This window comes from Buceros rhinoceros, unplaced genomic scaffold (genome assembly GCF_000710305.1).
Source record: "Buceros rhinoceros silvestris isolate BGI_N320 unplaced genomic scaffold, ASM71030v1 scaffold16352, whole genome shotgun sequence".
NCBI lineage: Eukaryota > Metazoa > Chordata > Aves > Bucerotiformes > Bucerotidae > Buceros > Buceros rhinoceros.
This window is the reverse complement of record NW_010400838.1, coordinates 35,020-48,188: the sequence shown is the minus strand read 5'-3', so window position 1 is coordinate 48,188 and position 13,169 is coordinate 35,020. Positions and strand designations below refer to the sequence as shown.

At 44.3% G+C, this 13,169-nt stretch overlaps 1 protein-coding gene across 1 annotated transcript in view; it reads left to right on the top strand.

Annotated features, from left to right (window-relative positions):
• HDX (highly divergent homeobox) overlaps nucleotides 1–13,169 on the top strand; it is a 32,357-nt gene that overhangs the window by 7,305 nt on the left and 11,883 nt on the right. Inside the window, exons 3-4 of the mRNA XM_010132057.1 lie at nucleotides 2,088–2,141; nucleotides 10,785–10,931. Of these exons, the coding sequence (XP_010130359.1) occupies nucleotides 2,088–2,141; nucleotides 10,785–10,931 (201 nt within the window). The remainder of the gene's footprint in view (nucleotides 1–2,087; nucleotides 2,142–10,784; nucleotides 10,932–13,169) is intronic.

The following is a 13,169-nucleotide window of genomic DNA, read 5'->3' as shown; positions in this document are numbered from 1 at the left end:
GAAACAGTTCATGGAAGGTGACATTTTAGCTGTCCATGTGGTGTGATATGGATCAGAACAAGGAAATCTCTGTAACTTCGGGTGTTTTTTTGTTTTTCTTTTTTTTCCTGTTTTCTTGTTAAGCGAGGAATTAACCTGTACCTGGTTTCACTTCCCTGTCTGTCTCTCAGAGACCCTGTTCTGTAGATTTGGGAATGATATCCTTTGCCCTTTTAGAGTTTTAAACCTTGGAAAAAAACTGGGCAGGTTGCTCTTAAGTCACTCGTGGGCATCCATGTGGTGAACATCTGAGATGACACCCCTCAGTACTAGAAAATTTGTAAGGGAGGGCCAAAGCCGCAGGGTCAGGGCATATAGTACCATGGTTCTGTGGAAGTTGCCGGGGAATAGTATCCTCCAGCCCAGCCACGTGCCCTAGTACCTTGAAGAAATGACAGTGCTGATTCCTCCTGAAAGGAGAAAGTTGGTTTCCTTTAATTTTATTGTCCCTGTTTAGCTAATTTATCCATCAGTGTGGGAATGAAAACCCTTAAACTTAGGGAAATCTTCCTAAATTTAAAAATAGATTAAAGCTGAGCTACACGATTATTGGAGTAGTTAAACACCCAAGCAGATGCTTCTTCAAAGTCAGGAGTGTGCGATTTGTGTTTTGATGAAGTGATTACTGTCGTACATTGGTGGGGCATCTAATTAGCAATTAGTTACAGCTTCCTTACCGGTTCAATTAATCAAATTCATGTTAGTGTAACTTAGGGAGTAAATTTGATAAAGTGATCAATTTTAATGCCTCAGCAGTTTCAGTAAACAAATTGCTCAACCTACTTCCCTTTCCTGGTTTGGCTTTCAGCGTGTTGGGCTAGAGAGGCTCTTCCTGCTGCCCCTCTAGGCCGAGTTGTGAGTCACTCTTGTTTTCCTCCCCCAGCCCTGTAGGACAAAGCCACTCTTGATACCTGTGTTTTGAATGGCTTTGTGGTACCCACTGAAGCACAACTATCTAATTCACCCCTGTCATCTGCAAGGGAAAGTGTTTCCTGTCGCTGGTTCTTGTAACAGAGGCAGAGTGCCTGTTGTCGCAGGAATTCCTCTGCTTTTTTTCATGCATCCAGTTTAGAAGACTCACGTGTGTGTTGTCTTTCAAGGAATTACATTGAGATAAACCTGGCAGAACGTGTGTGTGTTTTTCTTCCAACTAACCATTAATGCTCTGCCAGACTGATTGCTTTGTTCTCTTAAAAAGCACTTTTTTCTGTAGCCCCACTTCAAATTAGTGACGAGAAGCCATCTGAGTGGATACTGAGGACGCGTTCACTGCGGATTCTGTGGTGGGAAGCTGTTCTGTGGGATACAGAATTGTAATAGGTGTTTATACAGAAATTCTAAAATCTGTGTGTACCACTAAAAATTAATATTTTAGACACAATAGCTGCTGTAGGAGGGGAGAGTGTTTATATTTCTAGCAACCTTCAACCTGCCTTGTGCTGTCATGAGAAAGCGTCTGACCTTAGGTAAACCCCAAGTGCTTCTAGCTAAAAGCTTAAAGAATGAAAGTCTCTTACGAGCTCATACACTAGACAAACTGCTCCGGGTGTTCTATATCTGGGTGTACTCCTGCTGCAAGGTTCATTAGTGGAGCACTTTGCAAATACAAAAACTGTTAGCGTGATTTGATACAGCCAGCAGAAGTGCGTAAATTTTTCTTCCTCACATACAGAGCGTCTGTAATGGCTTGAGATGGATTAATCTCTCCAGAGCTATGTTTAGTCTCTCAAGCAATGCTTGTCTGCAGCAGAAGATGAACATGGAATTCTAAATAAGCCTAAGATATTGCAGGCCATGACACATTTCAGATGACCAGGGAAAATAGTCCACGGTGGTTATTTAATAATGTCTGACCTCTGGGAAGGATGGAGAAGCAGTGAGAATCAAGGCAGCTTTGCCTTCCTCCCCTTTCTTCTCCAGCCTGATGTCCTTGGGTTTTCTGCTAATCTGCACGATATTGAATTCTTGTGAAAGCTGCTCACTGTTAGCTATCACAGCAACCTAAGCTGCTGTTGTTTTCTGTTCTGTTTCCTCCTTCTTCTCTACAGATTTCAGGAAACCTTACTGTGCCTTGGATTACAGGTTGTTCCAGAAAAAGAGCAGTAAGTATATTTCCATTTTAGTATCTAATGCATCAAGTGAAGGACTGGAGTTATAAAAATGTGCGGGTGTTTTTTCGCTTTGTACTTTGACTGATACAAACATCTGCAGGTAAAATGTTTTTGTTAATGCAAAGTTGGTGTATATCTTTAAAAGCAGGTCAAGGTCATAACCCTGCGTCAGGTAAAATGATACCCAGGTATGTGATTGTGCTGTTAGCTGAAATACAACACCTGCATTGATAAGGACTGAGAGTTTAGAGCTCAGAATACTTGTTTTATATTGAAAGTGAAATGATTGTGAATTGAGGCAACCGAATGCTTCAGCAAGTAACTCCCTCTTCAGCTGCTCTGCACGTGCACAGAATGAGTCCTGTAGTAACTCTATCCAATTCATCCACATGTATGTCATTTCACGTTAGGCAGAACCAGCCGGGCTGGTGTCCTCAGTTCACACACTGCTCCAAACCATAAGACAGGGTACGAAGCCACTTTTGTCAGGAAGTGCCTCTGTCCAGCTCCTGTATTTGATTGCCACTCAGCCTTTCTGTTCAAGAGCAGCCTGCTGGCTTCTTCTCAAAGAGCCTGTTGATTCTGCTTGCTTACCATGAAAGTACACCCTAAACCTGCGGGTTGGGAGGTACTGCTGGGCTTTCAAGAGGCTGTTAGGTATTAGCCCAGCTCTGTCAGCAGCAGCGACTAGGGAGATGGCTGTCATCATAGCCACACGTCCCACCAGGCCACTGAGCTGTCAGGGTGCTGCTTTGGCAGTAGAGTCTAGGAGGAACCTTTCCTCGCCTTCTCCTCCCTGCTGTACCCAGGACTTCTAAAATTATTTTTGGTTCTTCTGTTTAGTCCTCAAATGGTGTGAGTTTGGTAGTGTTTCCTGTGTAAGTAGGGATCTAAGGACCATCGCATGAATTCTGTTTTCTCAGAGTTTTGTTATGTCTCAGCTGTAGCACACTCACAGTTTCTGCAGGCTTTGGTGGTATCACTTATTTCTGTTTGTATAGAGAGCACTTTATATGAGCATCTCCCAGAGGAACCAGTACTTCTGTACAAATCCTGCTATTTGTCATTCCATCCTTTTTTATTTTTTTCCCCCTAAGTCCTGTTCTCTTGAGTGCACTTTTGTAAACACAGCCCTTTTCTGTAGGGCACCTTCCCTCTGTTGCTTCCTGACCTTTTTAAAACACCTGGCAGCTGCTGAGCACCCTAGAGCACCATTTCACTGTTTGGCCGAGCTGATTTCACAGCGCATCGCTGTTGAAAGGGGGAGGTCCCCCGCTCATCTCCCCACTGGTGCACTGCCACCCCATCCATAGCACTGCTGCCAGTATCTAATTGCAAGGTAATCCAAGTGAAGGGTCTGACCTGCCAGATACGGGTTGTCTGTAGTGGGTTGAATGCAGTTCCTGGGGATGGACGAGTGCCAGAGGCAGCTCCAAGTAGGAGCCCGTGGCTCGGAGCGCTGAGGGACTGGGGCCCCCTTCCCAGCACTGGATGGGCTGTTGGGGTGTGCTGGTTGTGCTCCCATCTGACACAAGCTGCCACAGAAATTTCTGCAGTGAGTTTAAAACCTTCAAGGATGTGGAAGTGCCTATTTATTAAGGATGTTTGTTAGGGAATTCTTTTTCCTCAGACTTTTAACTCCTGTGTCTTTTGTAATCAATAAAATGCGTAAACACTGTTGGTTAGTACAGTCTGGTTTGACAACATCTTCACAGACGGGTGGGTGCACTTTCTCCAGTTTGAATCCATAATTAACCTTCAGGAGACCAATTTCGGGGTTGGCTCTTTCAAACTCCTACGTACACACAGGTGTAAGGCAACAAAAAGAAGAGAAGCTCCTACTTCCGAGAAACTTCAGTTTCACATGTGAAATTCTTTTGAAGAGAGGGAACAGAAATAGAATGGATGGAGTTGAGGAACTGTGATTATGGCAATTACTGCCATTCAAACAGGAGAAAGGCTAATCTGTCTTTTATTTAAAATGGGGAGGATCGTCTTTTAGATGCTCTGAATTTTTCAACTTTTGCCTTGATATTTTCTTTTCTTTGCCCTGTCCTTCAACTGCATCAAGAAAGAAATAAAACCTGTGCAGTTCTGCAGAAAGTTTCCAGTCTGCTCGGCTCTGCTGTAAAGTGATGTAATCCTGACAGTTAATGAGCGTTAGCCTAGAAATATCATCCTCTCAGGTATTCCTGAGAACGTCTTTGGAAATCAGCAGGTTCTGGATTCTGTCATGGTGCATGTGCAGTGCATTGACCTTTATGAAGCCATTGATTTGGGGTTTTCACAGGGAAGTGGAAAGATAACAAAAATAGCAGTGAAGATACTGGTTAATGGGAGTTTATGCTTGTGTGTCATGGGATGCCTTAGCAGAATGGTTAGTGTTTATGGAGATACAGCTTGGTGTGCTGACTGCGGAAAACATCTGCCACGTAGGTGGTGACTCTAGGGAAGCAGCGCCTGACTTAGGTGTGAAGTTTTGTCATGCAGGAGAGTGAGGGTTTGGATTTGCTTCCTTTTTTTTTTAATTTCTAATGAGAAAGAGTTCTAGTGGTCTCAACATCAACTCTGAAACAGAAATCACTAAGATAGCAGGTTAAGGTCTTAGAATTATTTCTGCTCATCACCCTTCGGAAGCAGGCACTGTAAATTGCATGCTTCATAGCATGTGTTTTGGATGCCGTTTGAAAGGGAACTTCAGCTGTCTTTCGTGTTAACATCTGGGCTAGTTCATGCAAGGTTTCTGTGGGTCTCTGCCCTTGGTGAAGTTACTCACAGGGGAGCTGGTCTTGTGTTTCCCTCTGCCTGGAGCAGCGCTGCCTTGTAGTGATGACTCTGAAACCTTCTCAAATAGGTGGAACTTCTGTGCTTGGGTGGATCCTCCGCTGTAGGTAGGTTAGCCGAGTCCGCCCAGAGATGGCATCTCTGGCCTCTCTGTCTGGTGTGTGTTTTGGGGGGGAATATCTGACCTAAGTGGAGAGTCCCTGTGCTACATTTTGATTTTTAAAATGCTTTTTCAACATTGCTGATTTGAATAAAATTCTGGAGGTGGTGGCATTGAAGTGTTCCCCTCAGAGTCCTGCCTGTCACAGAAGGGGTACCACAGGCGCACTTTGAATCAGGTAAAGGAGCTGGTCTGTGAACGCTGTCCTTGGTCATACCTCCTGTGTCATTTGGATACCTGGTCAATGTTTCTCCTCTTTCTGTGAGATATTTCACCACAAATCTCAAGGTATTTCACTTTGTTAATGTTTACATGAGACTATAGTAACATTTTATAGCATGTCATGCCCTTCTTGCTGTGACCAGCACCTCTTCACTGCTCCCAAGAGCAATCCTGCAGTTCGTGCAAAGGGGAGGCAAGTTGTACTGCCCTTGTGGACAAAATACATGTTTTTATTATGTGTGGTGCTGTGCGTTCCTTCCACACGTCACCTTGGCTCACTGCCTGCAGGCTGGAGAGACGTCCTGGCTGGCCAGGAACTCGAACAGCAGACTCTCAAGTCAGCTGTGAGGAAGGCATGACTAGATGAAGGAAGAATCATGACAGTTACTGTCTAAAATCGGTTTACTTTGAGGCTGAACATTCTCTATTTAACAAACTAGTTCAGAAGCTCAGGAAGGGCGACTTGTCAGTTTGGGTGGGTTGGAGGTTGGTTTTGGACATTACAGAGGGAGATAACGAGTTTCGACTGCAGTTTTTTGGCTAGAGATTGCACTGAGAGTTCTTTTTCTTCTCCCCTTTTTTTTTCCTTCTAGCTTTGGTTTAGAAACACGTGTAAGCAGAATATATGTAATTTTGGCTGAGTGTCAAAGCAGTTACAGCTCTTTTCAAGCTCTGTCGCTATGAAATATTTATCAGTTCTGCTTCCATCAGAGCAAACTTCAAGCTTATCCAACCAGTGGGAAAAGATGCAAAAAGTCTCTCTTCCAGAACTCTGACAGTTTGGGCACTAATAGTATGTTCACAGTCACAGTGTAAGGGTGTCTCCAGGTGCCGTTGGGCTTGCAGTCCACTTCCCAACAGCTTTTTGTGTGCAGGCTTTGCAGCTTGCTGCTGTGTCTGCTGCTCTGAACAAAGCTGGTAGCAGCAATTCTCTCCTACTCACGTGCTTTGCTGGAGGCCTTCAGGTGCATCTCTTCCACCTAAGAAGAGCGAAGGTCTCTTGTGGTGGGTTCTTACCTGCTGGCGTGATGAGAAGGCAACTGTCATGCCTCGGGGAAAGGTAGTGTCTAGATACTAGCTCTCTGGTAGTTGTGGCCACCAGTTGCCTTTCAGGTTTTTTTGCCCTGGGGAGAATCGTGCATGGCCTGGAGTCTATAGGGCTTTACAGTGTGGCAGTGGGTGCAGTGTGCCTGGCTGCAGGAGGTACGGTTCTGTCCAAGGGCCTCCTCACTGCACTGTTCCTGCACGGAATAGTGTGCACAGTGCACTGTGTGTCTGGCCAGAGCAGCAGGGCTGGTGCTGCAGCAGAAGACTGGGTGTCACCGAGGTGGGGACCAGCTTTGTGACAGTTGTGAGGCTTGGACTGGAAACTGGATGATATCACCATGACAGAGGTTCTGAGCAGTAGCGACTAGAATTTGTGGTGAGGGGTTTGTTTGCTGGAAATAACCATTTCATTAGAACATTTCATCACAGAGCTTCAGAACGGAACTGTTGATTTAATGTGATTTTGCTGCAGTTTAAATAAACATGACTTTTTTGTTAACAGCGTGCGGTGCTCAGCTGCAGCATAAATGCAGTAGTTATTATGTTTATATTAAAGCTTCAGTTCTTCCGTTTTCTCACATGTCTTTTATTAATAATCCGGAGATTGTGTATAGCTTCTGTGCATGTGGCTTGAAACATTTTCAGCTCATGCATAAAAACTGATCTAAAAAAGCAGGCTCTAATAAAAGGCAGGATAAGGACACTCCACTGCCATGCAATTATTCATACCAATTATAGACACCCGATTTGCACCACAAATACTGCATGCACCGTGGGTATGGTGAGGGGCTCGGCAAAGTGCCAGGAACGGCTCTAATAAACTGGGTCATCTCTTACCAGAACGTTGTTATTACACTTGAGAGGTCAGGGGATAAGCAGGGTTTAACTCTGCGCTCAGCAGAAGTGCTGATTCAATTTGCTCACAAGGAATGTTTCTCGTTTGGAGCCGATGGTCTGCTTGCTGCTGGAGGAAGCTGCGCTCCGCTTTTCAAACTGCGGACAACAGGGCTGGGAAATGTGAAGAGCTCAGCAAACGGTTAATGCTGCCGAGGGTAAAGCCGAGCCTCGAATCAGCAAGCAGGGGATCTGAAGAGAGGAAATGAGAGTTGTATTCATAAGAGTTGTTAGAATGAAGTAAAAATAAGGACTGAATTACTGGCTTGTCTTCAACTATGGAAAGTCTTGCCCTAAATATGAAGCTTTTCAATATTATCTTTTGATGCTTTTTTCCTATGCTAACTGATGCATAGCCATGAATATTATGATATTTATAGGACTGTGAGTTTTTCCTCGTTTCCTCAGTTCCTCTGATGATCCTAAGCATGAGAGCATTGTTAACTGAATTGATAGAGGTGTAGTTATATGTTCAGTGTAGATTTCTACCCTTTAACCTTTGTCTAGGGGACAATGCTGTAATTGAACATGGTGACCTGGTGCCCTTTTAGCAACTTCTTGGTGAATCAGAGCTCTTAAATGTCGAATCTTTCTTTCGGGGCTCGGGTAAATTTTCAAGTCCAGAAACCTGACAAATTCTGTCTTTCAATGCTGTCAGGACCCACCAGCTGTATCACAGTCATCACTTAATGCTGCCAGAATGGTCCTGTCCGAAGACAGCGCTTTCAGCCTCTCCAGGGCTCAATTCCCACCTGCTTGGCTATGTTCAATAGGTTACTCAGTGCCCATCGTGGGCGGAAAAAAATGGCAAAAATGAGTTGCAGACTCCAAAGTAGAAAAATTGAAGTGCGATGAGAGCCCTAAGGGGAGAATACGCCGAGTTTGCCAGGGCAGGTTGAGCCGGGTGTCTCAGGGGCTGCTTCCCTCAGCCTTTTTTTTTTTTCCCCCCTTTCCTTTTCCACAGTAAGGGGAAGAAAAGGTTCCTTTGGGAATGTAGCTACAGAAGAGTTCCCGTAACTTTAAAACATCTGCTTGGATCTAAACTGTTGAGACTGACTTGACAGCCCTGGTCTTGTAGCAAAATTAGAGGAATTGTGAGTTGAAAGTCATTGAATAGTGATTTATCTAGTAGAGGTTTTATTAAAACATCTGTAGCAGATCATCAGAACTTACACACACCCGCCTAAAATGGAGCAGATAGGACACTGCTTTTTTGAGTGAAATTTCCAGAGCAGGAGGTTTTGCTAAACATTGCTTTCTCCACGGAAAGTCCTTGTGCTTGGTACGTAAAAGGTGAGCAGCCTCTGCACCCTTCCTGCAGTACCATCCCTTTGATAACCCTCTCTGTAACCGGTTACTGTGTCTTTTGTCTAAGGACGAGTCCTTTTACGTGTCATAAATGTAAAGCTTCTCCATCAGTGAGTATCCTTGCCCTGTGTTCTCCCGGTAGAAAGAGTATTTCTGTAGGTACCTGGAAAATCACGTGGCAAGCAGAAATCTGAACTTTCTCCATCATCAGCTTGGCCTTTAAAGCAAACTGGGTGAGAGATCACCACACTAACGGAGGTGCTCCCTTACCTCTGCAGTAACGAAGCAAATTTCCTTTTGCTTCTCTCATTTCACCCCTCTGCTCCTGAGAAGGGAGCATTTCCATAGCATGTTCCAGGGGATTTCTTTAAGCCGGGCACATGAAATACGATGAAATTTTGTATTTTATTCTCCTGATAGGTGCAGATGGCAGTACGCTCTATGAGCAGTGGGTTGTTGCAGCAGTGTGGTCAGCATGAACTCTCCAGAACCAGCAGTGAATGTTATTTATTTATGTTTAGGAAACACTCAGTGTATTTTAGGAGGTGAAGTTGCCCTGAGCATTCAGGAAAGCAGCTTGGGCCAGAGTGATTTGTTTCTCCTTGTAGTTTGAGTGTTGCTGTCATGCACCTTTCGGCCTTCCCTTTCCTCAGCGCGTGGCTGCTGCTCCCCAGTGTAGAGCAGGAGCTCCTCCCATCACTTCCAGAAGTTACAAGAGCTATAAAAGAAGATCTTGCTGCAGCAGTTCAGCAGATAACTCTACTTTTGTTTTTGAAGATGCCTTGTAAGTAGGAGAAGCTCAGGCTGGGCGTACAGGGAAAACTGGCATCTGCTAAGGGTGAATGGGCAGCAGGACTTAGCTTTGCTCAGTGAGAAGCTGGTGAGGTGAAGTCCACGTACGGCACTTTGCTGCTTATCCTAGAGCAGCCTCGAAGCGTGCCAGCTGGACTCCTGTCAGACAAGCACAGACCGCAGCGTGCATCAGGGAGCACGGCTCGTGTGCTCGTAGGCACGTGGGCCCAGAGGAGAGCTGCTCCAGGCAGTGTTTGTGGCATGACCGCGGCTCCCCACACCTCCCACCTCACTCTGCAGGCAGGCAGGGTGGAAACAGCTTCTCTAATTCTGTACTTGAGTGTGTGAAGCAATAGCCAAGAAAAAACCTGAGCGCCTGGAGCAGTTAATGGACTGTATTGGAATATAACCAGTACTTATTTTTTTACTGGACCATCTGGGAGTATTTCAAGGAGAGGTTTTGATACCACTATTTTATATTCATTATTCATTAAGGAGACTCCAGTGCTTCTAACATTTTGAAAAACAGGGATTATTAAAAGAAGAAAATTGCAAGGATTACCCTATTCTGAAGACTAAAAAAAATTAAAATGGGTAACTGCACAAGATTGTCAAAGTATTCTAATTCTGCAGAACTACGTGCTCCTGATAGCAGGATAAATGACAAACATGGGTTGATATAAAGAAACTGTGGAATTTAGTTACAATTCTGGGCTAGAAGCTTTCAGTGAAGCTTGTAAGTTGTACTGGCGGATGATACTGCGTGCCGGCAGCAGCTGGAGGAGTGGTAGGATGTCTAGGATTTGGTTTTCAGTGCTACTCCTTTTATCAGTAATCCACTATCAGGTATTTTGATAAATGTACACAAAGAGTGAGGGAACTCACAAATAAACAGTGGAACTAATTTAAACTCTGAAGCTTACCGAATAAACAGTCAAGTATTCCCTTCAGGAACTCAGAATTCTTTGAATTATGCATGTGTTGTAGTTTGCAGTAAGATAAAAGAACTTTAGGTGGGGGAGGGCGAGAAACTTGAAAAGCCTTAAGGAATAATTTGCATAAATTGGGTGGAGAGAGTAAACAGCACAAGGGGAAAACAGTTATTTTCAGTAAGGCCTTATAGAATGAGATAAAACACGTTAAAAAAAACCCAACCAGGTGGAGTTGAAACAAAGCTGAAGTGCTTTAAACTTGCCTTAGTGCTGCCACTGCCTTTAAAGCAAATCCCAGGGAACTCTGCACTGCCCTGGATAAAAAAACAAACTTAAAAACCCCCAGAAATTCTTAAGGGAGAGTTAAAAGAGAAGCAAAGCCATGGAGACAGTGTAACATGTGTCTTACTGTATGCAAGACCTCTGGCAATTAAATGAAGAGCATAAGCAGATTTTTTTTTTTTAAGTCTAACAGTATTTTTTTTTATCTTACAGTTACAGGACCGCACACAATTTAGTGACCGAGACTTAGCTACCCTAAAGAAATACTGGGACAATGGCATGACCAGCCTGGGCTCAGTCTGCAGAGAGAAAATTGAAGCTGTGGCTGCAGAATTAAATGTTGACTGTGAAATAGTGCGGGTAAGAAATCTAGAGTCTTCCCTTATCTTGTTGCAGAAGCAAAAATAGGGCAGATGAAAGCATTTAAAAATTTCATGAGGAAGCTTGAAATAGATTTTTGCATATTACATAATGAATGACCATGTTGGGAAGTGCTCTCTTGCTCTTTTTGCAGTCTATATATAGACAAAAGCCCTCAGGTAAGAGTCTTATTGATCAGCAGCAGAAGCAGCTCTTTGACATTCTCTTTAGACTTGAGCAGGATTTTAAGTGTTACATTTTTTAGGAATATCCTAGAAGACTGGAAGGTGCTTGCTATACTGATATTAAGATGCAAAAAGAAAAAAAAAAGCCTTCCTAAAGATACAGGGAAAATATTTCTCGTTAATGCTTATAGGAAAAGAAATCATTGTAACCATAAGAAAGAAAATGCTCAAAACCAGGAAAAAAATATTTTACAAGACTCTCTTGAATCCAGGATGAGGTTTGAAGAATTCTGGGTCAGTTCAGCTGGATGGTCCCTACAGGTGTTGCTGAGGAGGCTTTAGAAAGTACAGGTTTGGTGTGGATAACCTGATTCCATATCGTCTCTTCCAGGGGCTGGGAAGCTGGTACAGCAGCAGCTGTTGCCGCTGTGTTCCCAGTTACCAGACACACATCCACACTCTCAGCTGCAGGTGTCTCATTCGCTCAGTGTTCCCTCCTTCACAAAGTAGTCCCACTGTCTTTGCAGTCAGTACAAAAACATAATTAGACTCTTCCTTTTCCTCATCATAGGCATGACAGTTGTGACTGGTACTTTCAGCCTTCATCCTCTTTTTCCACCTTGCTCTTAAATTTCTGACATTGCTTGAAAAGCGGAGCCCTTCTTTGAACCTCTGCTTCTGAGGAGATCTCTCTTGGGTTGGCATATCAGAAAGATGCCACAGCTACTTTCAGTATCCAAACCTAATCTAGTAATTTACTCGCTTGTTTTCCTGAGCACGTGTGAACTCTAAAAAAATAAGTTGTGCTTCTGCAGTCTGAAGAGAGTTACTCTTTTCTCTGTAGAAAACAAAGCTGCTCCACATTTCCCAAGCTCTTCAGTTTCCTTTCTGAAAGGTGAAGCTGTTTCCAGTGACAGCATCTCCCATGGACTTCTGGGTATGAAATACCTTGTTCACAGGACAGTAAGGCTGACACCCCTGCTCTACCTCCTGTACTTTGTTCCCTTAAGGACCTCCGTATTGGCTCACACAGGAGGACACGTCCTTCAATACCACCTCCTTGAGTGCTGCTGTCTTCAGGACAGATGTACCAGGTTCTGACCAGCTCCATACGACTCTCTGGCATACCCTGTGTTAGAACATGCACGCACCAATGAACAAAGAGATTTCTTTCCTTCACAGGGACTGGTGGTGTTACCCGTATCTGTCCTGCCTCTGCATGGCAGACTTGAGAATTGTAGCAAGAATTAGGTGGGGGTCGGTCCTGCATTGTGCTGCACAGTTCTTCTGCTTTGTAAGGGCTGAATTATCACTGCAGGACGTGTTTGATCTTCAGCGCTTCCCGTTGTCCTTTCTGTAAGGCACATTGTGGCTGTCCCAGCTGCGGGACAGGTATTTTCCATCATGTGCTCCGGAAGATCTGTCCTACATTTGTTCTGGGATCTGTACAGGCACAGCGTCTTGTGCCTGTCTCCTCACCTACTAAGCTGCACTTTCCTCAGCAGGGAGTGGTCAGGAGGTGAGCCTGTGGCAGTGGCTTGTGCTCCAGAGGAGTCAGGACACAGCAGGGACTCAGTCACGCCTGAGTGAACCACAGCGCCTCTACCCTGTGCTGCATGCTTGGCCAGGAAGAGTTATATAAATTATATAAACAAATAAACACATATAACTGTAAAGTATTCATATATAAATATCATAACACTTGTTTTAATTCAGTTAAATACAGGGCCCCATTTTTCCCTTTCAGTAGCTTTTTTTGAGGGAAATTCATTATGTGTTCAGATAAATGTTGCTTTTCCAGAAGTACAAATAATTGATCCTTGGCTGGCTTGAGGGATCTCCGGTACAAAGAAGTATCAAATCTGTTTTCCGGTACCAGGAAGGATGCTGTTTGCCTCTAGGCACAGCTCCCCTGGATTTGGTCTTTTAGGGCCGAACAGGGGGTTTATGTCCCATAGGTTTGGTACTGCCTGCCCAGAGCCTGCTGCTTGTGCCTCACATCATGCCCATTCGCACTCTCAGATGTCTGTCATGTGTTCTCAAGACACCAAAA